We start from the raw sequence: 27612 nt of genomic DNA, 5'->3' as shown, positions 1-27612 counted from the left end.
GGACTTTTTTGTGTTGATCAGTGGCAAAAATTCCTAATTAAATCCATTTTGATTCCATGTTGTAACACAATAAAATGTGGAAAAGTCCAAGGGGAATGACTACTTTTGAGAGCCACTGTATTTAGGAATTCATTGCATTGTGCTACTTTACTTAAATAGATGTAACCTAGGGACTTCAGAAACGCCTTAATTGCTGTTAACATGTTTGTTATAATTATGAAGAAGTAATAGTTATGGTGCCATGGCTCAAAGGTAATTAAAAAGCCTCAGTGTAAATAATAATCACACTACACAAAAAGAGATTGATTGTGTTTGTTACTGCTTCAGTTTCATTAAATGTGAAAAAAATAGGAACCCATATTTTGAAACAGATTAGAAATGGCATTAACCTGACACAATTGTCATTTACAGGAAAAGGAAGATGATAAATCTGATACTTCAGGTTCTTCACAGCAGAAAAGCCCCCAAGGTTTAAGTGATACTGGCTACTCATCTGATGGTATCTCAAGTTCACTAGGTGAAATCCCAAGTCTTGCTCCAAACGATGAAAAGGAGTTGGTAAAAGAGCCTTCAAAAAAGGACTCACTTTCTCAAGAGAGTAGTCCTTCAAGTCCATCAGATTTGGCCAAGCTAGAAAGCACTGTGATTTCAATTTTAGAAGCCCAAACAAGCACAGTTGAAAAAGATCCGTACAGCCTTTATGGTGAGCAGGAAAGGGATCGCCAGAGATCTAGAACATTGCCAATCACCCCAGAATCTTGCAGTTCGGACGAGGAGGATCTGGAAGACATCCAAGAAGAGGATGAAGAAGCTCTGGAAGAGGAACATCGGAGTGATGCATCACTCAAAGGTCATGATTCTAAGGATGGTAGTTCAGCAAGTAGGCAAAATTATGATTCCATTGTAGACAGAAGTGAAGGTGAACACTCTACTCTTCCGCAACGAAAACGGAGGGTGAGTATTGGATCCTCCAGTAGCAATGAATACAAACAAGAGGATAGTCAGGGTTCTGGAGATGAAGATTTCATTCGCAAACAGATAATTGGAATGAGTGCAGATGAGGATGCCTCTGCTTCTGATGAGGATGATTACATTAGGACTCAGATTAAAGAAATTAGTGCAGAGCAGAAAAAAGAGCATGAGGATCGAAAAAGCAAAGGGAAAAGTACAGCAGGGAAAAGCAAACGACTAACCAAAAAAAGTGGCACGAGTCATGAGGATGACCCAGGGAGGAGGCATTCATGGCACGATCGTGATCAGGAAGAGGAAGTAGTGTATGATGTAAACCCAGAGTCAAAGTTCAGAGAAACCAAAAGTCAGGAAAATGAAGAACTCTCTGTCTCAAGTGGAGGAGGCCTCAGACGTTTTAAGACAATTGAGCTAAACAGTACCACTGCAACACCATATATAGAAGGGACAGAGAAACAAGGGAGTCAGAAAGGCTATGAGGGAGAACTTGAGATGGAAAGCCTAACTGACTCTCCTGAGGATAGATCAAGAGGGGAAGGTTCATCCAGTGTACATGCATCCAGTTTTACACCTGGAACTTCACCTACATCTGTGTCATCACTTGATGAAGACAGTGACAGTAGTCCCAGTCACAAAAAAATGAGTGGAGAAAGTAAACAAACAAGAAAGGCCAGACACCGAGCACATGGCCAAGTCCTTCCTACAATTGAAGATTCTTCTGAAGAAGAAGAGCTGCGAGAAGAAGACGAACTCCTGAAGGAACAAGAGAAGCAGCAAGAGATGGAACAGAAGCAGAGAAAAAGCTCCAGCAGGAAATCCAAGAAAGACAAAGATGAGCTAAGAGCACAGAAGAGATGTGAGCGTCCTAAAACACCTCCAAGCATTCTGTCCCCAATTGAAGATGCTTCTCCTTCAGAGGAGTTACGTCAAGCAGCAGAGATGGAGGAACTCCATAGGTCCTCTTGCTCTGAATACTCTCCAAGTATTGAATCTGAACCTGAAGGGTTTGAAATTTCCCCAGACAAAATTCTAGCAGTTCAAAAGGTGTACAAGTTACCTACATCTGTATCCTTGTATTCTCCAACTGATGAGAAGAATATTGATATATCCCAAAAGGTTACTACTCCAAAATCTTTAAAATGTGCTGATGAAGTTTATGAAGAAATGACACAGAAAGCTAAAGTGCTTCAAAGTCAGAAGGGAACAGATGTATCACACGAGAAGGAGCCATTATATGGAGGTATGCTAATTGAAGACTATATTTACGAATCATTAGTAGAAGACACATACAGTGGAACAACAGACAGCAGCTACTTGACTGCACAACAAGAATCAAGCAAAGGAGTGCAGGAACCTGGAAAGAAATTAAGATCGCCAGATCAGGTTTTTGATGATATGATGCAAAAAAAGAAATATCAGACAGAAGAGGAATATTATTATTCACAGCCATCAAACAAAAAATTACCTCAGCATGGCATGAGTATGCCACCTTCTGTCAGTAAGACAAGCCAGGTTTCAGATTTCAAAGGATGTGTAGAACCCTCTACAAAGGAAGAGAAACCACTGTTGGATGCAGATGTCGCTTATGAGGAGCTTATGAAGCGACAAAGGGCTATTCTGACACCTGGAACCAGTCCAACCCAGCCTTCCATTACAGATAATGAACCTACAACATGTTCATCAGTAGTAGTCACAGAAGCGCCACTCAGCAGCACAATATACCCAATTCCTGATGTCACAATTACACAACACTTTACAGCAGAGGAAGATATTGAAGAGGAATTCATAAATGAGTATGCAAGTGAGTCACAGGAGCCCCACTCAACAGCTTTATCAGAAGCATCTCACCATGCTACAAACATCAATATACGGACATCAACCGCAAGTACAACATCCACATCCGCAACTACAGTAACGTCTTCAATGGCAAGTCCCAGTTCAGTAGTTTGTGAAACCCCAACTTCTGGATCTAACCCTATTTCAGTTTCAATGAAATACACACACTCACCACCACCACCACCTGTGTCTTCATTCCAAAGTACTACAGGCATAGTCTTTGTAGCGGAGGTGTCTTCTGCAACAAAATCAACTGCTGCTGCCACCACTTCTGCTGATACATTTAGTGTTCCCAAGTACAGAGACTCTGTAATAGTTGACATACCATCTAAAGCTGAAGATAGTACATTTTCAAAATCTACACCAGTGGTTACATCAATTGCCGCCCCTGCTTCAGGAGCTGAAATAAGTTCATCATTGACCAATCCAACTTCAGTCAGTGTTGCCCTCTCACAGGTTTCTCCCACTAGTGCACCCCTGTCAACTAGCATAGACCACGTTGTAATTTCTGTGCCTGGTTTAGACGGTTCAACTGATGTTGCTCACACAATTGTGAGGAAACCAGTTGTAACAAAATCAGAAGAGGTATTAAAACCTTATGAGCCTAAAACAACAGCAGTGACGTGTTCAATAGGGGTTGCTGCTGCTCGAGCTGTCTTTCAGGCTACTAGCAAAGTCCCATCAGCCTCTACTAGTTCAATTTCTAGTACTCCTCCTATTGTTGTAAGTGTATCCCCTTTGCCTGTTGTACCACGGTATAATTCCTCAATATCTACAACTGTTTCTACTGCTGTCACAACCGTAGTGTCAAAGATCCCCTCTACAACCTCATCAGCCCCATCTATGTCCTCTCAAATGTTCTCGTTTTTCAGACACTCTTCTCAAGAGTCTGTATATGAACCAGTGCCATCACCACCTCCTCCCCCTCCTCCTCCTCCATTACCACCACCAACCTTGCACAAGCCATCTGTTTACCACAAAAAAAAAACTCCAGTTAGTACACCAGCATTAATTCCAACTATTACAACAGTTTCCACAACAGTAACATATGCTCAGGCAACCATTATAACCACATGCCCAAGTCCATCGGTAAAAGGCTCAGTGGTTCCTGTTATGAAAACTCCAGTTCCTCCACCTGTTCCACCTAAGCCACTGTCCATTCCAGTAGGGTTGTTGTTTGGTCACAGAACAGTAGAAGGAATTAAGCCTCCAATTACCCCTAAACCAGGGGTAGCCCAGCCAACCATAACTACCAAGGAATATACAGAGGATTCACAAGCAATACCCTTCATCCCACCAAGCACAACTGCTATGACACTAAATTTAACCACCCCAGCTGAATGTAGATTGATATCCCCTTCATCCCCTATGTCTCCCTATTCTAATAAATCCTCACCAAGATATACTAATTCTCTTCATGAAACCTATGTGGTTATCACTTTACCATCTGAGCCTGGCACTCCAACAGAATCTATAACAACCCAGGCTCCTTCAGGGTATCCACCAAAGCAACAGGGACAATCAAGCTTGCCACCTATGCCTTTTACTCAGTATACAAAATCTGAAAGCCAAGAAGTTATGGGTCCAGATAAATATGTTTCAAGTGTGAGTCATGTTTATTCCTCAGTTTCAACTTCAGCAAAACCTCCTGCAACTTTGCCCAGCCTAGTAGCACAAGTTGTGACCACAGAGGTTCAAAGAACTACAGTTTCTCTTGTTCGTGAAAGGTTACCCACTACAAATGTTGCCAGTGTTATTATTACCATTCCCCCAGAAATAGCTAAACATCAACAACCTACAACAAGTAAAGAAAATGGCAACATACAGTTTGTTGATGATGTGATTGATCTCCGTACTTTAACAAAGCTAGATGTTGAAATGACTGATAATGGAATGGACTTATCCACGGGTTCTGTGTATTCAAGACGACAGTCTTGGTCAAGTGAAGGCAGTGGACGGCAGATAAGTGCTGTACAGTCAGCTATTGTAAATTTGAGTACTGGGTCAACACCAGTATCTACATTGGCCGTTATGACTGAGAGCATAACCATTGTGACTTGCACTGCTACTATAGCAGCTTACAGAAGTGCAGGTAAGAGACCCATTGATGTAGATCAAGCAATGCCAATGCCACTACAACTGACAACACCTAAGCCTTTTCAGCCCGTTGCCCAAATAACCTACAGAACCTTGGATACTCAGTCTATAGCCACCAGCAGTTCAGAAGCCCCTATAAATCTGTCTTTTCGTACTGCTGCATATATAGGAGCTGGGAAGCCTGTAACTGTTGCTCCTAAAGGCATAACCAATGGCTTAATTGATGTTTCTACAAAATCTGTTCAGAATGGAGCTGTGGACCTAAGCACTACAAAACCTCTTCGGACAATGGTGGCTGTTAATGAATCTGCTTCAAAAGTGGTTACTACCATTATAGAAGAAGATGACAAACCTGTGGACCTAACTGCAAGAAGAAGAGCTGTTTGCTGTGATGTTGTCTACAAACTTCCATTTAGAGGGATCTGCACATCACAGCAGCCTGCAACAACTCTGCCTGAAGATCGTTTTGGTTACAGAGAAGATCATTATCAATATGACCGTCCAGGATCTTGTGGCATGCGAGGTATTGGTAGCATGAAACCTTCCATGTCTGAAACTAACTTAGAAGAGGCTGGTTTGTTTCTTTACAAAAGCAAGAACAGCTTTGACTATCGTAGTGGTGTGACAGAGGGTGCGGTGGACCTTACTTCTGGAAGACGACCTGCAGGTCAGTATGACACAGCGGCTGAACTTTCATTAAAATATCATGGGTTACCTCAGCTCATACCTGGCTGATTTTTCTATTCTTTTTTCCTTTTTTTATTTTGTAATTCATCTGTTTGCATTTTTGAACAGTACATTGACAACATATTTTGGTATGGGTATAATTTTTGTTTACCTTTTTTTTCTTTTGCGCACAGGTGCTTGCATGTGCCTGCATGTTATCCCACAGTGTTTTTGCTTCGCATCTTACTAATTTGAACACACTGAAGATGTTGCATGCATTCTCTTTTGCTTTAAAATCATCTGGATGGCATGGCTTTGAAAAAACTTTGAAAAACACCATTGTTGATAAGGACTGAGCTATAATTTTGACCATATGATTACAGGTGAAGTTTTGAACCATTCAAGCAAGAGCACTGGCCCCTATCCAGAGACCAGACGAGTGATTTCAGGAACTGGAATCGGTATTCCACAGTATTCACAAGCAAGAATAACCCCACCAATTGGAACCCAATATGGAGTAAACAGTGTATTAAGAGCATCCAATGGTGTTGTATATTCTTCAGTGGCAGCTCCAGTCCCATCTACTTTTGCCATCACTACACAGCCTGGATCTGTCTTTAGCACAACATACAAAGATTTGTCTGGACTGCATACTAGTGATACCATGCCATCCTTGTCAAGTCTACAGAATCAACCACTTCCCAGGTCATGCAGTTTCTTAACAATCACAGCGACTGGTCAAGAAAGAACAGCTGGTCTTGAAACAAGTTTACAAAGTACATCATTAGAAACATTGATGACCGGGCAGAGTGGGTTGATTCCTACTGTAACAACCGCTTCTGAGTCCTACACAGATGCATCATTAGATGCTATAGCCTTGTCCCTGAAGGCATTGGCACCCATTGCATACGATGACTGTAAGCAGCAACAGTATCAAATGGAATGTGAACTTCTTGAACTTGAAAAGTTTAAGCAGCTGCGCCTAGCTGAAGAACTGGAGTGGGAACGCCAAGAGATACAAAGGTTCCGTGAACAGGATAAGCTGATAGTCCAACAAGAATTAGAAGAACTGCATACTATGAAGCACCAGCTCCTTTTACAGCAAGAAGAAGAGCGACATGCTCACTTAATTATGCAACAGGAGACCTTTGCCCAGCAACAGATGCAGCTTGAGAAAATTCAGCAGCTACAGCATCAACTGCAACGACAACTGGAAGAGCAAAAAGTTCGACAGATCTATCAGTATAGCTATGACCCATCTGACAATGCTTCACCAAAGACAAGTTCAGAACAAGTACTGCAGGATGCACAGTATACAGTAGGAGAGAATGGACAGTATTGGCCATTACAGGATGAAACTGCAACCTCATCTGCTTTAACCAGGATTGAGCTTCAACAAAACGCTACCTGGTACACAGTTCCCTCAGAAGGGGTAGCTCAGTTTATCCCTAGCTTGTCCAACTCAGTCTCTGAAATGTCATTAAAAGACATTGTTATACAAGATGATAGACAGCTGAAAAAGAGAAGCTCTCTGCCACGATTACATGGAAAGTACGAAGAACCTGACAAAGCATTGCATGATGATGTTAGATCACACAAAAAGATTGTAGACAGTGGAATGCAAACAGATGACGAAGAAGTTGTGGATTTATCTTACACTGGCAGGAGATGGAGAACCAAGAAGAATGTTGACACCAGCGTTCAGACAGATGATGAGGACCAAGAAGAGTGGGACATCCCTACTAGGTCAAGACGAAGGTCACGGGTAAGCAAATATGGCGACGGCACTGAGACAGATAAAAATAAACACAATTCTAAAGTATCCAACATAGCAATTCAGACTGTGACAGAAATTTCAGTTCAAACCGAACCTGTAGGAACTATAAGGCTGCCATCAATAAGGACACGAGTGGATACCAAGGTAGACTTAAAAAAACATATATCTGCCTCAGAAAAGACCTATAAAGGTGGTAGTTTAAGTTGCCAGACAGAACTAGACACAGATAAACAAACTGGCCAGCACTCTCCTCAAAAAGACAAGAAGCGTCCAACGCCATTAGAGAGTTATTCCACCCACCTGAAAACAGACTCTTCCCTGCAAGTTGCTCCATCACCTCCAAAATCTCCTAAAGTTCTGTACTCTCCTATTTCTCCTGTGTCTCCAAGTAAATCATTAGAATTTGTGCCGTATGAAAAAGCTCTTGGTGTTGAGATTACTCCACAGAAAACGTTGAAATCTGAAGTATCCACAGCTCCTCCTCCCAGTCCTAGAACAATGAAGATGATGCAGAGGTCTATGTCTGATCCAAAGCCACAGAGTCCTACAGCTGATGAAAGTACCAGGCCTCATTTCCAGTATTCTGATGGTTATTCGGTAAGAATATGTTTTTTAGTAAAGTTACAAAGTTGAAATGACACTTTAAGTATCCAATTAACCTATAGTTTGTCAATAATTGAATATATCAATCTATCTATCTATCTATCTATCTATCTATCTAATATGATAGATATAGTTACTTATATGAAATTCATCTATATATAGATATATATATATTATATATAGTATATATATATATATAATATAAAATAAATAAGCTAAACATTTGCAAAAACACTCTATAAAATGGATACAGAGCAGTATATCCTGATGTCCTGTTTCCAAATGTCTAATTCATGTGAAATTGAAATATCACGTGTTAAAATATCACATTCTTACATCAACAATCATTTTTTTATATATTTAGGATCCTCACTGAAAAAATTGTGACCCTTATGCGCTGATTGTTTCCCTCTGACTGTCGGTCTGTCTGTCACACTATATAGCGAACCCCGTAACTGCCTTGATCTTCACCAAACCTGTATTTTATTATACACTCCTAGCCTCCAATAGATCTTTCAGTTTGATATTTGATAAGGATATGATTTGAAATAAAATTGATTTATGGGCTGAGCATTAAACGTACAGTACAACCTTAGAGTTATGAACCCCTTGGGAATGGAGGTAGTTCATATGTCTGAATTTCCTGTAACTCTGAAAATTAGTTTTCAATGGTTTTAATAAATGTGTACACCTGCTATCTACACCCTCAATCTGACGAATAATAAAAGAATAGAGCACAGTAATGCAATACTCATATTGTTATGGTTCTAAAGTTTTTACAACAGCAATATACATGGAAAAAGGCTAAATTGAGGGTACCACTGAAATTGTAACTAGAAAAAAACACAGATTTAAATGTCCAGGACAACTTGGGTTAACGTTGTGTTTGTTTTTAAACTTTGAAAAAAAAAAACTGGGCTTTGTTTAAAACTAAAATATTCCCAGTAAAACTGCCCATACTTGCTTTGAAATCTGCCTCATATTTCTGGATACATTTGTTATGTAGGATTGCCTATCCGGTTGCATAGCACACATGATTGAGTGATTGCATACTTCCGGTTGAAAGTGGGGGTTTGGTAGACCGGTCAGTTTGTAAATTTGGAGTTCGTGACTCTGCGGTTCTGCTGTATATGATTACAAAATCAAAGCAGATTTCAGATTTACAACTAACTATACTCAGAATTGACAAAGTAGGTGCTCCATTCTAATTTATTATTTTAAGACTACTGTAAGTGTCCTAAAGCCTATTTAAAATATCTGCCAGTAAATTGGAAATGTTTACAGTGATATTCAGTCATTACTACTCATTCTTAACAAGTTTTTTTTTAATTGTTTTTTTTTTTTACCATTGTAGGAACCTATATCCATCCGTTTTATGCCATTTCATCTGAGTAATGAATGTCACAATTCTCAATGAAAATTAGATTGAGCTTTTAGAGTGACTGCATGTCAGGATTGCTATGACAGTAGCAGAAGGGGTGTCATTCGATCTAGAGCTCACTCGTTTAAATCTCTGTCACAGTGTGTTGCCAATCTTGATTGGGAGCATACAGAGAGGGCAAGGCTGGCCAGATTGAGACAAGCCAAGAGGTTTAGCAACAGTTGCAGGCTAGGATTGTTATAAACAGCAGGTGAAAGGATGTAATTGTCTAGATAGTTTTGGGTGGGAGTGTACAGCAGTGAATTGAAATAATTTTTAGATCAAGTTCTGTTACAGAACTTTTTAAATACCTTTTTTTTTCAACCATTTTCTTTTTTTTTTTTTTTTTTTTTTTTGTATTGCCACCAACACATTATATATACCCTTAAAGATTAGCCAATTATGCGTGGAAACAGTAGTTTGCCACAAGGTTAACGACTGAGGTTAATGGCTGATGTTTTACTGAATAATTTCAGCCATCAGCAAGAATCTTAAATAATAAATGATTTGCTTCTTCGCTGATGTTTCTGCACTCAAACATTTATCACAAACTGAGCTTACGACAAGACATCCCTTTGGTAAGGAATATATTTGTATTTTGGCTTGTTCTGTTATCTTAAGAAAACATACAGTAGTTTCCCTTTTAATTTTAATTTAAAAAAAAAAAAAACACTCAAAAATGGGTGTAGCCAATTACTGCTTCCTGAAGAAAAAAAACAACTGCAGCATCAACAATCCGAATATTGTAAATGCTGGTTTCTATTGAGAAAAAAAACACCCTGACCATGAACAAATTAAGGAGATCATTATTATTTAAAAGCTTTAAAAGCTAAGCAACAGTTGTGAAATTAGGAAATCAGTCTCATTATGCTTTGCTGTATTTGGATTAGTGATTCACATTAAATTAAAAAGGTTTTTTTTTTTTGTTAAAGCATGTATTGATTTCTGAGGGAAAAAAAAAAAAACCTGCAGCACTTTAGTGCTGTAATGGGATTTGCAGTATAGCTACAAAGTCGAATTGTGGTTTAGCTTTGATTTAGTGCTTTAAGCATGTAGCTGAGTGAGTCAGGGAGAAGAGAGAAAGCATGCGATGTATTTTGTTTTTATAAATGCAAATTGCTGTGTATATTTTTAACCATAACATACTGTTGGATTCTTAGATGATAATTAAAAGCAGATTCTTCTTCTTCTTCTTCTTCTTCTTCTTCTTCTTCTTCTTCTTCTTCTTCTTCTTCTTCTTCTTCTTCTTCTTCTTCTTCTTCTTCTTCTTCTTCTTCTTCTCAGCATTGTAAAGGAAGCATCCTACACTATCAGTACTGATCTCTGACATGGGTGGGTACATAAAACATAAAACAGTACGACAGTAGATATGCTTCTGTAGTATTTATGGATAGATAAGCCTCTACAAGAAAACATCTGAAACCAACAGTGCTGTTTCCAATTGTGCCAAGTGGTCCTATATCAGGACCCAGGAGGGTGCGCTGTTTCATACTGTATTGCTGTTTTCTTATTATCCTCGCTGACCGCAGAAACACTTCAGTTGTGTTATGCAAGTCCTGTAAATTAGTATAGTTAAAATGGCATGTTAGGCTACTCATGGGCTGTAGTTAGAATGAGAGTGGCATCACAGAGAAAATTGCATATAGTTGCAATATAGTTATTTCTAACAAATCAACTTAGAGGCGGCACCCAGCAGCTCTAATACTGACAGTGATTGTTTTCCTCTTTTCTACATATTTGAATAAAGCAATATTCTATTTTGACAACTTATAAAAGCAAGTGACGATCTACCATTTAATTTGTCATACATTGAAAAGATAACACCGGCTGATTACACAATGTATTGCTTCCTGTATCCTGTCTTGAAAAATGTGTTTGTCCCATAATACTGTTTATAACAGACTTAGTGCCAGGTTTGAACAAACAGAAAATGGTCTGTTTCAAAATGACTTTCTTTGTGAAAACCACCCTATTCAGTTATTAAAAATCACTAGTCATCAGCTTCTTCCTAAAACTAGTAGTATAGAAAATAGTAGTATATAAACGTATAGGAATTATTTCTGTAGGGTGACAGTTCAGAGGCAATGCTATATGATACAAATAAATTCCATATACATGCTTTTGTAAACACAGGTTTGTTTTCAACCAGCTTGCACCGCATTGGTGTGTTAAAAACACTCAATAAAGATTGGAAAATAACTGTTCGTTTTGATCTCTCGAGCTCAACCAAGCTGTAGGCTCTTATTAGAGAATTGCACTGTGTTGTGTGAAATTTAATTACTTTAAATTTAAAAGGAAGTTGATGTGGAAGTAAATAAGACAATTACTTCACAGAGTAATTTTAAAAGGTCCTTTATTATTTCACACACACACACACACACACACACACACACACACACACACACACACACACACACACACACACACACACACAGTTACATACACAGATGCTATACTGCGAATAACGATATCCCTAACGGGACACAACCCAACAAGGTTACATACAAAGATTATATTAATCACAGATCAATACAATCCATGAGACGCAACTGAACTAATTCTTACCCTTCCAAGCGGATCGGGAGAGCCCTTCGACCCTGGTAAGAGAAAGCAGCTGTCTCCAAGAAATTACCGAGCAGGACTGCGCGCTAATCCTCACGGCTGACTCTCATCAGAGCAGGGGAGAACCCCGTCCTTTATAACTTACCAAGTTAGGCTTTTGCGTGCGAGAGAGTAATTGGCCAGATCACTCCCTCGAGGCTCGGCCCTCTGAATAAACCATTCCTTTCCCTAGAACATTCTAACAAAAACAAGTTATATAAACGTGACAAAAACAAGTTATATAAGGTACAGGGTTATTATAGGGCAAGGGCACAGATGAACTCGAACGCATTTCTAGAACTTTCTAGAACACACTTTTTTTTTATTACACACTGATAGGACGGGTTGTAAAATAAGGTTGACATCACGCAGTGTAGCAGAGTTGAGATACCACAACAGCAGTTTGAACGTAAGCACAAAGGTACGAAAGGGAAACTGCTAGTGTGCATTTTGTTTTATATAAAGGTGTATCGGATTATAGCCGAAATGTCTAAGGGTGCTAGGAGTGTATGATGTACAGATGGATGGACATGATCAGTCAATAAGGGTTCCCATTTTTTGACTGAGGAGTCCAACAATAGTAAAACTGGGATTGGGTATTTTACAACTGCATTCAGGTTCCCAGGAACAAGTTGCATGAATACTGAAAGCTTCATTATTATTTTGTACCCCTCATCATTCACTGATTATGTGTTTTGACAAGATAATTTATAAACAACCCCTAGGATGAACCCGCAAGCACAGCCTCATATCTTAGCATCTGGTGATGTTTTATAAATGAAGTCTATGAAAATGGAAGAAACCCAGAATGTTTTCTAACTGAAACAAGTTCCAGAAAGAGTGCCTAGAATATAGTAACATATTTATAGAAGAAACAAGCACTGGCATTTTTATTAATGGTTTTATGTAATGTTTGTTGTCAAAAGTATTAAAATCAGGTTTCAATCGATCCAAACGGCGAGGTATCATTCTCTGTATTTTAAGTTAAATATCAAACCTTTAGTCCCACATCTCACAAAATGAAAATTCAGTTCCTTTTTTCAAAGCTAAAATAGTAAACAGTGTTACAGATAGTTAGTTAATGTAGCCTTGTTATATTCACTATTCAGTAATTTCAATGATGTGATGTCTTATTAAACTCTCTTGTGACCATGTATATATCCTCCGGCTCTGAAATTTTGACATACAGGGTTTTTGAGATCTGTTTCATCGCACCCCCATGTTCTAACAGACATTGCAATAAAAAAAATAATTAATTAAAAACATACATTAATAGAGCTTATGTGAGTGGCATCCCTAAAGCAGGCACCCCTCCAGTGATGTAGAAATCAGTTTTCTGCATGATTGCTCCAATCCTATAGCAAGCTGTTCACATACATGAGTTGCATTAGAAAGACCCAGATAAGTGAAGCAAAATATTGAGTTCCACAAAATCTTTACAAGCTTAATGTGAAATAAATGATCCTGTCTGCAGTTTTGCATACCACTTCCAGAATTACTATGCTGAACATATTTATTTTGACTTAATACATGCTAAGATGTTTTTTGCCTTGTAATCTACTACTTTGTGTGAGGGTTTAAACTACCCCATATAATTCATTAGTGAGGTTAACTTGTATTAAACTTAAAGTGCCAGAGGCGTACTTATAGTGGGCAATATTACTATTCTGACATAAAAAGTAAGAGGAGATACTTTGTTTGCAGAAAAAAATAGAAGACAATGCCCCATTTGCTCAACTAAGTTAATTTTCATTATAGAGACTTCTCTTAAAATATGTTTCAGAAAATGTAATATAGTAAATACAGTGCTGAGGTCTAATTAGTTGATATGAAACAGTGGAAGATATAAATACCAACACTTAAGCACACTAATAATTTCTTGTCCTGAAGCAGTAAAAAAAAAACCTTATCCGGCTCACAGTCCAGATTTACTACAGTAACTACATATGTGAAGTATTTTGATATTTAGACAAAGTATCTCTTTGGGTAATTCCACTTGCCCTGTGGCCAGTTATGTGCTTTCTCAAAATTCCAGATACCATTGTCACATAAGTTAAGTCAATAATAGATATTACATTTTATGATTATTAAATCCAGTTATACTAGCTATAACGGCCATGGCCATTACTATAAACCTATTTTTCTTTTTAGAACAAAGGTAGTCAAAGTGGAACACCATCCGGAACACAAAAAAAAGTTAAAAGGACTCTTCCGAATCCCCCTCCTGACGAAGATACAGCTGAAAACCAGTCCGGTTATACCACCGTAGGGTCAGTTTCCCGTAGAAGAATCTGCAGGACAAACACCATGGCCAGAGCTAAGATCCTTCAGGACATTGACAGAGAGCTAGACCTTGTGGAGCGAGAGTCATCTAAGCTTCGGAAAAAACAAGCAGAGCTTGACGAAGAAGAAAAAGAAATCGACGCAAAGCTGAGATACCTTGAAATGGGCATTAATAGAAGAAAGGATGCCTTGCTTAAAGAAAGAGAGAAGAGGGAGCGGGCTTATCTGCAAGGTGTTGCAGAGGAACGGGATTACATGTCAGACAGTGAAATAAGCAACATTAGGGGGACTAGGGTAGATAGTCAGCATGGCTTAGAAAGACCCAGAACAGCACCACAATCAGAATTTGACCAGTTTATGCCAACACAGACCCAACCTGAATCCCAGTATGCAGAACACACAAGCCCTTACACCCAGTATCAATATGTCCCCCCTTCACTACCAACACAAGCCCCTTCTCAGTATCCCCAGCAAACTCATTACCAGCATCAATCACTGTACCACCAGCAGGTTTCACCCTATCAAACTCAACCCAGTTACTCATCTGTACCTGCAATATCCTACCCACAAGCACCACTCCCTCAGTCCCAACAGCCGAACTATCAACGTCCATCACAGATGCTGTTAATGCAAAAGCCCAGGCAGACCACACTAGCTGATCTGGAACCAAAGATAACTACCAATTATGAGGTAATACGCAACCAGCCCCTTATGATTGTACCTTCTTCCACTGAAACCACATATGCAGGTCCCCATATGGGCAGTAAGTATAGCAATCTGGACCTGAGAATAGGCTTGGATGAGAGAAATAGTATGGTAAGCAGTCCCCTATCAAACATAGCAGCAGATTCCTTTTATGCTGACATTGAGCAACATACTCCTAGGAATTATGTTCTAATTGATGACATTGGTGAACTCACCAAAGGTTCCACATCTGTGTCTTCTACATTTAACATTTCTGACAAGGATCTCACAAAAACGGATCGACTGCTTCGCACTGGTGAGCTACGAAGGACTCCAGAAGTAACAGATTTTCTTGGACCATTACAGACTTCTTCAAGGATGCATACTTATGGAAAGGCTGAAGAGGATTCGATGGAAGACCCATATGAACTAAAACTGCTAAAGCAGCAGATAAAACAGGAGTTCCGTAGAGGCACAGAAGGTTTGGATCACATGTCTGGGCTGCCCCACTGTTATCAAAGTGATAGCAGTTACAGACATTTCCCTAAAACTGAAAAGTACAGCATCAGTAGACTGACTCTTGAAAAGCAAGCTGCCAAACAGCTTCCACCATCTGTGCTGTACCAAAAACAGACCAAACAAAAAAAGCCTTTAATGGACCCTAAAGTCACCAAGTTTTCTCCTATTCAGGAAAGCAGAGACATAGAGCCAGATTATAGTAATTACCTGGCCTCTAGCACATCCTCGGTTAGTGGTCTTTCCTCTAGAGCTAGATTACTACAAGATGATATTACATTTGGACTGAGAAAGAACATCTCAGATCAGCAGAAGTACCTTGGGTCTACACTCGGTGCAAACCTTGCACACTCCCTTGGAAATGCTTTAAATCTGGTCCCAAACATGCGATCATCACTGCATGATGACCTTAATAAATCGTATCCCAGTGGCACTAGGTCAAGGCCTTCATCAAGACCTTCATCTGTCTATGGACTTGACCTTTCAATAAAAAGAGATTCCTCCAGCACATCCCTGAGATTGAAAACTCAAGAGAATGAGCCCTTAGATTTCTCATACACTCATGCATCATCTTCTGTGAGAACAAAACCAACGAGCCTACCAATTAGCCAAAGCAGAGGTAGAATTCCAATTGTAGCCCAGAACTCAGAGGAAGAAAGTCCCTTAAGTCCGGTTGGGCAACCAATGGGCATGGCCCGTGCTGCAGCTGGACCACTTCCACCTATTTCTGCTGATACAAGAGACCAGTTTGGCTCAAGCCACTCCCTTCCTGAGGTCCAGCAACATATGAGAGAGGAATCAAGAACCCGTGGATATGACCGGGATATAGCATTCATTATGGATGACTTCCAGCATGCAATGTCAGATAGCGAAGGTAAACTAGGTCACAGGTTGTTGTACCATTACCATAATGCAGATTCCTAGTTTTATGCATGTATCTGATTCTGTTGATCTTTGCGTGTGAAAGCTTTTGTTTTGTTTCTGTCTGTTCATATACACTTTGTGTAGTCATTCATTTGTTATTGTAATGCTTTCTGACTGCACTATAGCATGCTGATGTCCCTTTTCAATGTATTTTTGTTATTGTGTGTTTCTTGTTCATTTGATTGTGTGTGATCTGTATGCCGTTATGTATCTATACCCGGTATTATTTCATGTTTTTCTTAGTATTCCAAATGCATGCAATTTTGCCTGTAAAGTTCTCATTAGCTTTTTTATTTGTTTGTTTTTTGTATAGAATATATATATATATATATATATATATATATATATATATATATATATATATATATATATATATATATATATATATCAAATATTATATATCAATTAAGAAATTGATCCCAATATAATCTACCTAACCTACTGTGTATCAAAGGAGTTATTAATATATAATGTATAGTAAATGGCATTGCCAATTGATAAGGGTGTTCATTGTTTATAGATATTGTACACTGCATATTAAGTATGTCAGTCATTTTGTCCAATGATGTCCAATATGTCATAAAAACAAGTTGTTCAGCTTTTTGTAAAACCAGGGTCATGCCTCTTTGACAAACTAAATGCTCACTTCTAAAACAAAGCCCAAAACGACTTATTATCCGGGTTATATGTGTTTCTTCAGTCTAAAAGAAGAAGAGGGAATACTTTAACAGCATGAAATGCATATATTGTTTTAGCTATAAAACAATATGAGCATTTCATCAAACTGGTATGCCCCTTTACCTATGGTTGTTTGCTTAAAAGTGAGCTTGAGTTTCCAGTTTGAGTTGTTAATTATATTACTCACTGGTAATTTTGAGGTTCTAGTGTTATAAAATTATCTGATGTTTTTCTCCAAAAAAAGGAGTCAGTTAAAGACTGCAGTAAATGCTTTGAAAATATACCACACACAAATACAATCATAAATTGTCATTAGTGTGCTTTTGTTGGATTGTTTAATTTCTCTTGTCACGGGATGATGTGAGGAGCATTCATTTCCGAAAATGGTGCCACCATTACTTGTGCACCTTATTTATATAATATACTGTATAGACCTGACGTCCAGTTGTTTCAGTAGTGTAATAGTGTGCAAGGTCTAATTATCTGTGAAGTACTTGAGACTTGTGGAAACACTAAGTTTAAGCTGATGAGTAGTTGAGTGCAATTAATGGGATAATGTAGTATTGTATCAGGCTTACATACACAAAGATGCTCTCTGAATGTTAGCTGGTAAAATGCAATGATACAATTGACATTTTTCTAGGGTTGCAATTTTGTGTAACATATCCCTTGTTATAGGGAATACAATTCATAGTGTAAGTAAGGTACTGTATTTAACAATACACACTATCTTTATAAATGATCTAACAAAAAAGAGCCTTTTGTTACTGTACTTTTCCACATGTCTTATTCTAACAATCCCCCTACAACTGCATGATTGTGTACCCAACTTATATGTATGTTTGTTAAAATAAAACAGTAGTAATTTGCATGTGTTTGACTTTGTAAAATGATTGCAAAAAGCATGTCTGTTGACAAAATGTGCATGGCTTGCTTTGTGTTTTTAATATTTAATGTCATACTTTTAATAGATTGACCTAAATAATAGGTAAACCAGAATCTTTCTCTTAATACAAAATTGTGGGAAAACGGCAAGAAAGACTTTGTTGATCCTTGCAATAGGTTCTAGTAATCACTAACATATAATGTAGTCAAGACATTAGAAAAACAATTATGTTGGATGTGATGCGTATAATGTATCTGCAAAACAGCAACTATCATGTCAGAGTGGGCCACTTCTTCATTGGCTTTGCATGGCTTGAGTTACGGGCCCTCACTTAACATAAATCCCTAGTACCTTACCCATAATTTCATCCATAGAATGACAAAGCCATCACTTGCTTTTTAGACAAATATATGTTTAAACCATGTTCATAACAATTACAATTCTGTTTTCTATTTTATATTTAACTTCAAATATTTATAACAGATTGACACGTAGTCTATTTTTTAAAATTTCTAATTTCAGTGAGGTTGACTATGTTTACATGGGTTTCACACATAGATTTTGGCTTCAGGTTAAGGTTACCATGTATACAGTAAGTGAAAAACTCATGTTAGGTATAGACATTGCACAACAGCAGTGGAAATGTAAATGGCTCTCCCCTTCTACTTTTTTAAGCAGCAAGTACATCTGGGAACATTATTTTAAATTTGTGTTTCTGTTATTCGATATGTTAGGGTACTAACGAGTTGATTTGATTATCCAATACCACCTCACAATAATCAACAGCTGAATTTGAACACAAATCTCAAGTTGCAGATGTGATGTGTTCTATCTGTATTAATTTCTTGGTATGACTGTCTCTGTCATACCTGTTATACTATGGACCTGGCCTTTGAGATGTGACCTATTAACCCATCAAATCATGTTCTATTATATGTTGTTTCCTGATTTCAAGTCCTAGCTTTGACAGGGTCCTCAGAGGTTCCAGGCTATACTTCAGAAAGCACTAACTGAATTCAAATGAGAAGAAATACCTTTTTTTCTATTGCGTTTTTATTTATTATTTTAAGTATTGGTACCTAGATTCTAAAATTTAATTCTGCACCACAGCAGGAGGCACTAGCTGGGATTTAGAAGGTGAGAATTAATATAATTTTTAAAAATCATTATTTAAGCATACAGTTATATTTACCACATGTTTCATGGTTTGAACTAATCATATCTCAGCGGTATGCTTCTGATCCATTGGTTCAATCCCAATCATCCTCATATACACATTAACTATTTTTTTTCAGGAGCTTGTAGGCTTGTATGATCAATGTGTGAAAATGTGACTCTAGGAAGACGTGCATATATCTGTATGTAGATCAATATGTGCTGTCAATAAAATACACCAGTATTTTATGCCAGTTTTTAAAACTTAAGAGCTGAATCAGGAAATGATTCACGGTTAGAGTAAATGTTTAGGTATTCAAATTATATTGTATACTGTATGATTACTAATTACATTCACATGTGTTCTGTTGTTGAGTACTCTACATTTGAAAGCACACTAATGGATATATTTATAATGCACACTATTAGAAAGAAGTACTAAAAACAAGGGAGTAAAATTTTAAATATTTAAACTAACCATAATGTAGTATTTAATTACCTTGTATCCATTACCATCAATACAGTTTAGCTTTCTTGCAACTGAAAATGGTAATCCATTATATTACGCATGAAAATGGATAATGCTGTACCTTTATTTCCAGCATGCACCTTGCCCAGTTACATTCTGTAAACATCAGCAGCTAAAAAAAGTTTATAAAGAACACATGCAAACACAAGTTTTGAGTTACTGTTTTAGCATAACCTGGCAAGTAGTTAGCCCTTTTTTAAATTAATCCAATATGTATGGTTTCATTCAAGATAACATGTTGATCTTTTTTATGACTGCAGTTTAATTCCTTTGTAGAATGTGGCCCCAACAGTAAAACAATTGAAAGCTCCGAGAATACATTGGAATGCAACCCTCCTCTGCATAACTACGGTATATTTTTTTCAGAAATTTTGTTAAACTTAATTTTGAAAAATCTACAGATTTGACATACAACACAGGGCAATACTTTTCATATAAAAATAATATGAATGTAATTTGAACCTCTAAAAATTGCTGCAAACAAAGAAGCAAAAACATGATCTGACATTGTGTATAACACCTGTTATTATGTAATGTTTAATAATAATAATAATAATAATAATAATAATAATAATAATAATAATAATAATCTGTCATATATAGACTTACATACCATCAGTGAATATTCTTTATAAAGTCAAGTCATAATGTTTGAGCTGATGCACAAGAAACTGGAGATCTTGTGTTTAAATGTGAAGTCATCGCTAGCCATTACTACAAAAGCTGGGCTGTCTGTATGAACTACTGTAGGCAGTGTTTTAGACAAACTGCACTGTACTTCAAATACACTGAAGTGTACAAAACCTTTTTAAGTGAAAAAAGTTTAAACCAATTCCTTCAACACATATTGATTTGGTAGAAGAAGCTGTAAAAATATATCTTTGCACCATTTACAGTACTTAACATTGAGGTTCCAGATACTGGTAAACAGGCATTACATATGAGATTCGGGCAGATTCAAACTGTCTACAAATTAATTTCAGCATGTTAAGTACTTGCTAGATGTCAATACACCCATATTTCTATCTATCACTGATTTCCTTACAGTGTTAGCTGAAAATAGTAGCAATGATGTTGTTTAGAAGGAATATCATTTAATGAGGTTCCTTTTTTGGGTGGGTGATAGAAAAGTCATATCTTTTTCACTTGTTTTTCATTTAGTACAAATGTCCATGCAGTTTTCTTCAGTCTTACTTAAGCCTGTATGAGCATGGGACTAAATCCCAGTGTTTGCATTGTGATTGCATAATTCAGTTCCAGTTTTGAGAAAAGTGACTTCCTTCATATTGGGGAAGACATCCACCTCTCTCTTCCATAACTTCAACACAGTATAGACTATACTGTAGCACCACCAAAGCTTTAAAAGACTTGTGGTAAGACAGATGGCTTTATACACCAGAAAAATCCTTAATACACGAAGAGAATAAACTTAATTGACAAGAACCTCTAAAATGCAGTGTACAGAAGTACCGTCACGAAGTCGAATTTGGTTTCTTCTGGTATTGTTTCTGTTTTTGTGTCTGCTTTCTATATTTTGCCAGTATGTGTCACATTTGCCTTGCATGATAAAGCTATATAATAATATGCGGGTTGCTCAGCGCATGCACAGTCCTGATTGCCCTTCTCAGCTTTTTCATTGATGGTTAGGGACATTGATTTTAACTTGATTTCCAAAAGCATATCACCTGCGTCAGGAGGAGACTGATTGGTTTGACAAGCCACGAGAGTCCCGGATAGAGAATGGACATGACTTGGATAGAAGACTCCCTGAAAGAATGTCACACAGCAAGCAAAGCCAACACCAGCAAGAAGTAAGCACAACTTGTTTACTTACACAAGCTTGTCATGTTTCAAGGAACATGATGGATTTGCTTTAACCATAACATGTTTATAAGTTATTCTTTTTGAAAACAATACAAACAACAACAACAGGGTAAATGTACATTTTATAAAAGGGTTCAGTTGAATCCTTGTTTTGAAAGATGTAATAATGAATAACAGATGGCTTGAAACTTGTTCTATAATTACATTTGTATAATATGATATATATATATATATATATATATATATATATATATATATATATATATATATATATATATATATATATTTTCACATCTTGTTGGCACCTGAGTGTACTCCACTATGCTTACAAATTATGATCTGCACAAACTACTCCACATTAATAAAGTAAAAAAAAATGCATTTAGAATATAAGTAAGATTTACAGAGAAAAAACAGATTAATCTCAATTGCATAAGTATTCAACCCCTTTGCTACTGCAGCCCTAAATCCGGTCAGGTGCAAAAGATTTGTCTGAAAGAAAGGTCACAAAATTAGTGAAATGGTTTCAGTCTTGTGTGTACTCAAAGTGCTTTAACTTGTAGATAATTTCCCTCAGGTGTATAAAGACTTTCAAGCTGCAACGCACACAGTGATCCAACAAAGCAACCATGAAGACCAAGAAGCTTTCGAAACAAGTCAGGGATAAAGTGATAAGAGAGGCACAGAGCAGGAGAAAGGTGCAAGAACATTTTAAAGTCGCTGATTATCCCTCTCAGCACAGTGTAGTCCATCATTAAGAACTGGAAAATGCATCATACCACCCAGCCACTACCCAGATTAGGTCGACCTTTCAAACTGAGCAGCTGGGCAAGCAGGACACTGGTTTGGGATGTCACTCTGAAGCCAATAATGACCTTGAGAGATCTGCAAAGTTTTGTGTCTGAGATGGGAGTCAGTGTTCACACATCAACAATAAGCCCCTCTCTACACAAAACTGGCCTGTATGGACGGGTGGCAAGAAAGTAGCCATTACTCAAAAAGCCTCATCTTAAATTGTTATTATAAGGGGGGGTGGACACTTATCCAACAAAGCTATTGCAGTTTTTATTTTTTAATTAATTAAAAATTAATTAATTAAGGCAACAAAAGGTAAACATTTTGAAAGGGGGTGTAGACTTTCTGTAGGCACTGTGTGTGTGTGTGTGTGTGTGTGTGTGTGTGTATATATATATATATATATATATATATATATATATATTATATAGTATATATATATCTATATATCGATTTTCATGGAACCAACAGTTTTTTTGTCAAAAAGACAAGAATGTTTTCTTACCCTCAATCAACCAACAGTTTTTCTGTTCTTTTTCATGTTTTCTTACCCTCAATCTTGTGAAACACTTTCTTTGGTTTAAGCTAAAGCCTGGTGCTGAGGTTGGTAGCCTGCAGCAATAGTATAGGAGACCACTGGCACGAATTCCCAGAATATGACTCTGCAAATTGATCATCAGTGAAAAAAGTTGTTTTTCTGTTGATGTATTTGTTGTAGTTATAGTTTGAGACACAATATTTTGCTAGTGCTTTGAGGCATGCAGGCCTGAATGTACTGATTTATTGTTGAACTAATTTTGCTTCACTGGCCTTTACATACAAATTAATAGACAACTTCCCCTCTAATTCTGGTGGTGCGCATACATTGACGGCCGACCAATTCCACAATTCTGGAAATACATTACAAACTTTAATAAACCCTTTTGCAATACAGTTTGTCAGTATCAAAAATAAAGAAAGCACCAATTTAAAGGGAGATTAACCCAGCAGCAAATGTAGGTTACATTTCTTGGTGATATATTTAATTAGGTTCAGCTGAATATGTATATAAAATGCACTAGCTCCTGAGACTACAAACACGTTTTGAAGTAAGAAATGGAAACTGAAGATAAATAAAGTTTTTCTTGCATGTCTGGAAAAAAAAAAAAAAAAAAAACTTGTGATATCAGGATAAGCATTGGTCATAGCCTGCTTGATAGTTGGCTGTGGTTTAATACTGTATTGTTTTCCTATAAGTTATATTTTTTAAAAATACTTAATTCACAAAGTTGTTAGGCCATTTTTTGGCTTACCTCCAATAAAACCAAAGTATTATAAAGTATATATATATATACCTAAAATTGTTTTTTCAGATGGAATTGGTAAAGCACCTCTTGCATGTAAAAGTTGAAAGGCTTCAAAGACGTTTCTAATCTAGAATAGGAATTCTCATTTCCAGATGTTAATCACTGTAGGTATATGCTTGCCTCAAACGTAACCATTCTATTAAATACTACATTTAAATAAAAATAGCCAATGAATTCCAAGAACCTCATCCACATGTAGAAAACAATAGAAATTAATATCCATTTATTTCTTTCAATATTTTAAAGTTAAGGTATCAATGTAAATTACTTATTGTGCTATAACTCAAATAACACATATGCTGTTTTCTTCAGGCCAAGGCTATTCAGTACACCTTCCCTTATTCCAAAATCAAACTGCAGAAGGACCCCAAAGATCACAGTGTATCAGGTAGATATACATCTCTTGACTGTGTTATTGTTGCATGAAATGTATAGACTGGTTTATGTTGGCTAGGGGGTTGCTGGGTCAACTGGGTTTTTGGAAATATGTGTAAGATATATAGTGGTCATCTGTAAATTATTTTCAACAAATCCTTTAACTATGTTTAATCAAAAACTTTTGGAATTTATAAAGCATTGTCACAAAGATGGCCAAAGTGGAGGGCGTCAAACCAGAAACAGGAACCAGGAAATAAACGACAGAGAGGTGGAGTTTGGTGGAGCTGAGCAAATGGTCTCATCCAGCATTTAATAAATGAACAGACAGTCAGAAAATAAACGGTTGTAAGACAAATAATTTGCCACAAGGATCCATTGAGCCTATCTCACAACAATATTTATCTGCTCCTGCTCTTTTAAGGACTAGCATTTTTTGAAAAAAATAAATGAAACATTAATAGACTGCAGTGGAATTAGTTTTCTTTTGTTGAATATGAGCAGAATGGGACTGACCTGAAACTGTTTTAATGATGCATTGCAAGAATGTGGAACGTCTCTTGTAATTTAGAGACCATGTTTTGTCTTGCACACCCCCTTCAGTCATGTGTGTGCATTGTTTTTGTAATCTCAGAGATTCAAATAAAGATAATCCAAATGAAATGTAGTAATTTGGAAGATCAATATTGTGGTATCATAACCAATAGATGTAGGTCTGCCTGCAGTGTATCTTATCTTATGGATATGGGCACAAAACAAAACCTAAATCTATTAATTAAGGGCACACATCCTACATTAACCTGACAGACTGTTCAACTGAGACCCTGTTCGGCAAACCTGGCAAACGTGTCGTGTTAAGGGGATCCTTGTTTTTGTTAACCTTGTTTTTTTTTTAATTTTTTTTTTTTTTTGAATTACACCTTATTGCAAAATTATGTAGAAATAAACAACTATTTTAACATTGCAAAGTGTGACTCATCACCTCCTACCTGGAAATTGTTAGAATTTGCCAACAGTTATAATGTATTCAGTGCATGGGATTTATTTACAAGTATAACAGTATAATTTAAATTTACGGTTTGGCTTTGACATTTCAGACAGAAAATAAGAATAATGATGTGCTTTAATAGAGGTTTGCCATAGTTCTAGGGGCTCAGCTCAGCTCACTATGCTAATCCTATGGGTTCCTTAATACAGACTTACTTGCCTTTCTTGTTCTGCAAGTCTTTTTCCTCCACCTCCCCATCACCTCCTTTGCAACTGTGTCTCCCTTCTGGAGTTCGGTGGTCCTCCGTCACCCGGCCTTGGTGACCTCTTATCAACGTCGGAGGTCACACCTAAAATGCGGGCAGCTCGTATCGGTCCAGAAGATGAGATCCTGGGCCAGTCAATCATCCCACACTACACTTTACATCTTACAATTTTGATCTCTATCTTTGAATATCAAACTATACTGCTAAGTCATGTTATAAATAAAATCAGCCTTTTAGAGGTGTGTCACTATGTAAACTACAAACGAAGAAACTCAGGTTGTCCTAAAGCACTGGTCTTTTTAAAATGATGAAGGTTAGCAGCATGATGCTTAGTGTGCCTCAGACACTTAGTATTTGCTCATTCAAAAAATGAGAGCATTTTATTTCGCTTCTTTTGCAATTCAGTATTCTCCGTGAATAGGAACACATCCTAATTTTTCCCATTGTAAATGCTCCGGGCTAAAGGAACAGGAACTTTGCTTAAAAGAACACCTTCTTGGCACCGATAGATATTCGTTCACAATGGAAACAGTACTGGTTTATAAAGCAGTGACTTGTGGTTGCGAGAGTGTCTTGAGGGTTTATTAAATCTTTTCAGAACCGTCGTCATATCATTGAATTGTTTTAAATTCTGATTTCCATGGGTGCACCTCATTGCTAAAAAATGGCATGTAAACAAATGGAAAATTGCACCACTGTTTCTCTTGCTGCACAAAGTTATAAATAGTTATAGATTGTTTGAATGCTTTGAAAAAACCTGAATCAAACACAAGTCACCGAGCAATTTGTTTTTTCCCGTTCTGGATTAGTTGCTTTAGCATTTTGTTAAATAATGTGCACGTCTTGTATATTTCTGGTGCATTTTTTAATGTGTTTAGGGGTGCTGTGTAATTTAGTTTGACACTTAGTTTGTAACGTTAAGTTAACCATAAGTAATGCCCATTATTTTTGCCTCTGCCATTGTGGTTGCCCGAAACACACCCGGCAGCTAATTTCATAGTACATAGCATTTTAAGCTTGATGACCGTGATGTTTTGCTTTAGTTTTATTTAAGTTAGTTTGTCTGTTACTTTATTATTAGAGTATTAACTACAGTTCATTTCATATGTTGATGCACATGTGTCATGAAAAGTGATACATATCTATGTATTTAATTATTGATTCATATGGTGTCTGGTGGCTAACCCTGTCATAGAGAACACTTCGCTTGCTTCCCGAGGGCAACCATTTGGAGGATAATTCTGAAGCTGCTAAAGGGATTCTAACTTTATCATAATGACAAAAAAAAAATGTTTATGAATCATGTATCACATGAAGTGCACTAAATAATTACCATACCAAGAATTGAGTACTGTCATGATCAAAGTGAGTATAAATATCTGAGAAATACTGTAGATTTTTCAATAATAAAATAAATGTGCAATCCACTGCAGTATTTGTAGCGCTTGAAGTAATTTGAGCTTTGATCTTTGAAGCTTTGATAATATGCAAAGTATTGTACACACTGTTGGCAGTCTTTACTGCAGACAGAAGTGCTGACTCACAGTACAAATAAATTACATGTCAATTACACAAAATTAGCTAACTGCATTCACACAAGAGCAATTAGGACTACTGGGGAAAGTCAATCATAATAACTTTGTAGGTGTCGGGCTTCTTTATTTTCTAACTAGCATTATCCCCCCCCCCCCCCCCCCCCCCCCCCAATTTTATTACCATTGAAAAAACTCACAATAAAACAAATTTTGTAGGCAGAATGTAATTATATTTTACACATGATTATCAAACTATAGGAAATAGATTTTAATTGATTGTATGCTCAGACCTTTAAATACATCTAAGATTCATTGAATTGTTTCAAGTGCACTTCTCAGGTTGAGTTAGATAGTTATAAATCTGATTAGAGGAACAGCTCAGCTCCCTACAGTATATAAGAATTAGTGTGCCTTTTCCAACTAATGGCATATGGGAGCATAAACGTAAAGCATTATCTGGAATACTATTGATTATTGAATATGTTCATGATTCTCTGTTTTCTGCAGTTTATTTCAATGGTGTATTCCATCAGGAGTTACATGTTTTAAAATGCAACAGATTATATTCCTTCTTTTTTTCGTATTTTATATTGTGTGAGTGAAAGTTATACTTGTCTTCCAGAATGTTTTTTGTTTTAATATGTTTTTTCCCCCATTTTGCATCATATTTACAACTTAAAGTTTTTTCACTTTTTTGTGTGTTCAAAAGGGCAGGCAGGCAGTCAACACAAACTTCTTACTGCAATTTAAAACACACCAATGTCTGCAATCATTGTACTATTGTTTACTTGGATATGTCTGGCACTGACTGTAAAATCTAGTTGCTTTTGTTTTCATGATATGGTATACTACAAAGAATT

The 27612-nt window shown here is 37.1% G+C and overlaps 1 protein-coding gene across 1 annotated transcript in view; it reads left to right on the top strand.

The window, feature by feature from the left end:
* The window catches only part of LOC121319910 (protein piccolo-like), a 111421-nt gene that overhangs the window by 41944 nt on the left and 41865 nt on the right, over nucleotides 1–27612 (top strand). Inside the window, exons 5-10 of the mRNA XM_041257867.1 lie at nucleotides 412–5569; nucleotides 5952–7942; nucleotides 14121–16326; nucleotides 19901–19975; nucleotides 21302–21435; nucleotides 23902–23977. Coding sequence (XP_041113801.1) covers nucleotides 412–5569; nucleotides 5952–7942; nucleotides 14121–16326; nucleotides 19901–19975; nucleotides 21302–21435; nucleotides 23902–23977 — 9640 coding nt within the window. The remainder of the gene's footprint in view (nucleotides 1–411; nucleotides 5570–5951; nucleotides 7943–14120; nucleotides 16327–19900; nucleotides 19976–21301; nucleotides 21436–23901; nucleotides 23978–27612) is intronic.

The sequence above is a fragment of the Polyodon spathula genome, chromosome 8 (genome assembly GCF_017654505.1).
Source record: "Polyodon spathula isolate WHYD16114869_AA chromosome 8, ASM1765450v1, whole genome shotgun sequence".
Lineage (NCBI taxonomy): Eukaryota > Metazoa > Chordata > Actinopteri > Acipenseriformes > Polyodontidae > Polyodon > Polyodon spathula.
Note: the sequence above shows the minus strand (reverse complement) of the source record. Positions and strands in the feature narration are given on the sequence as shown.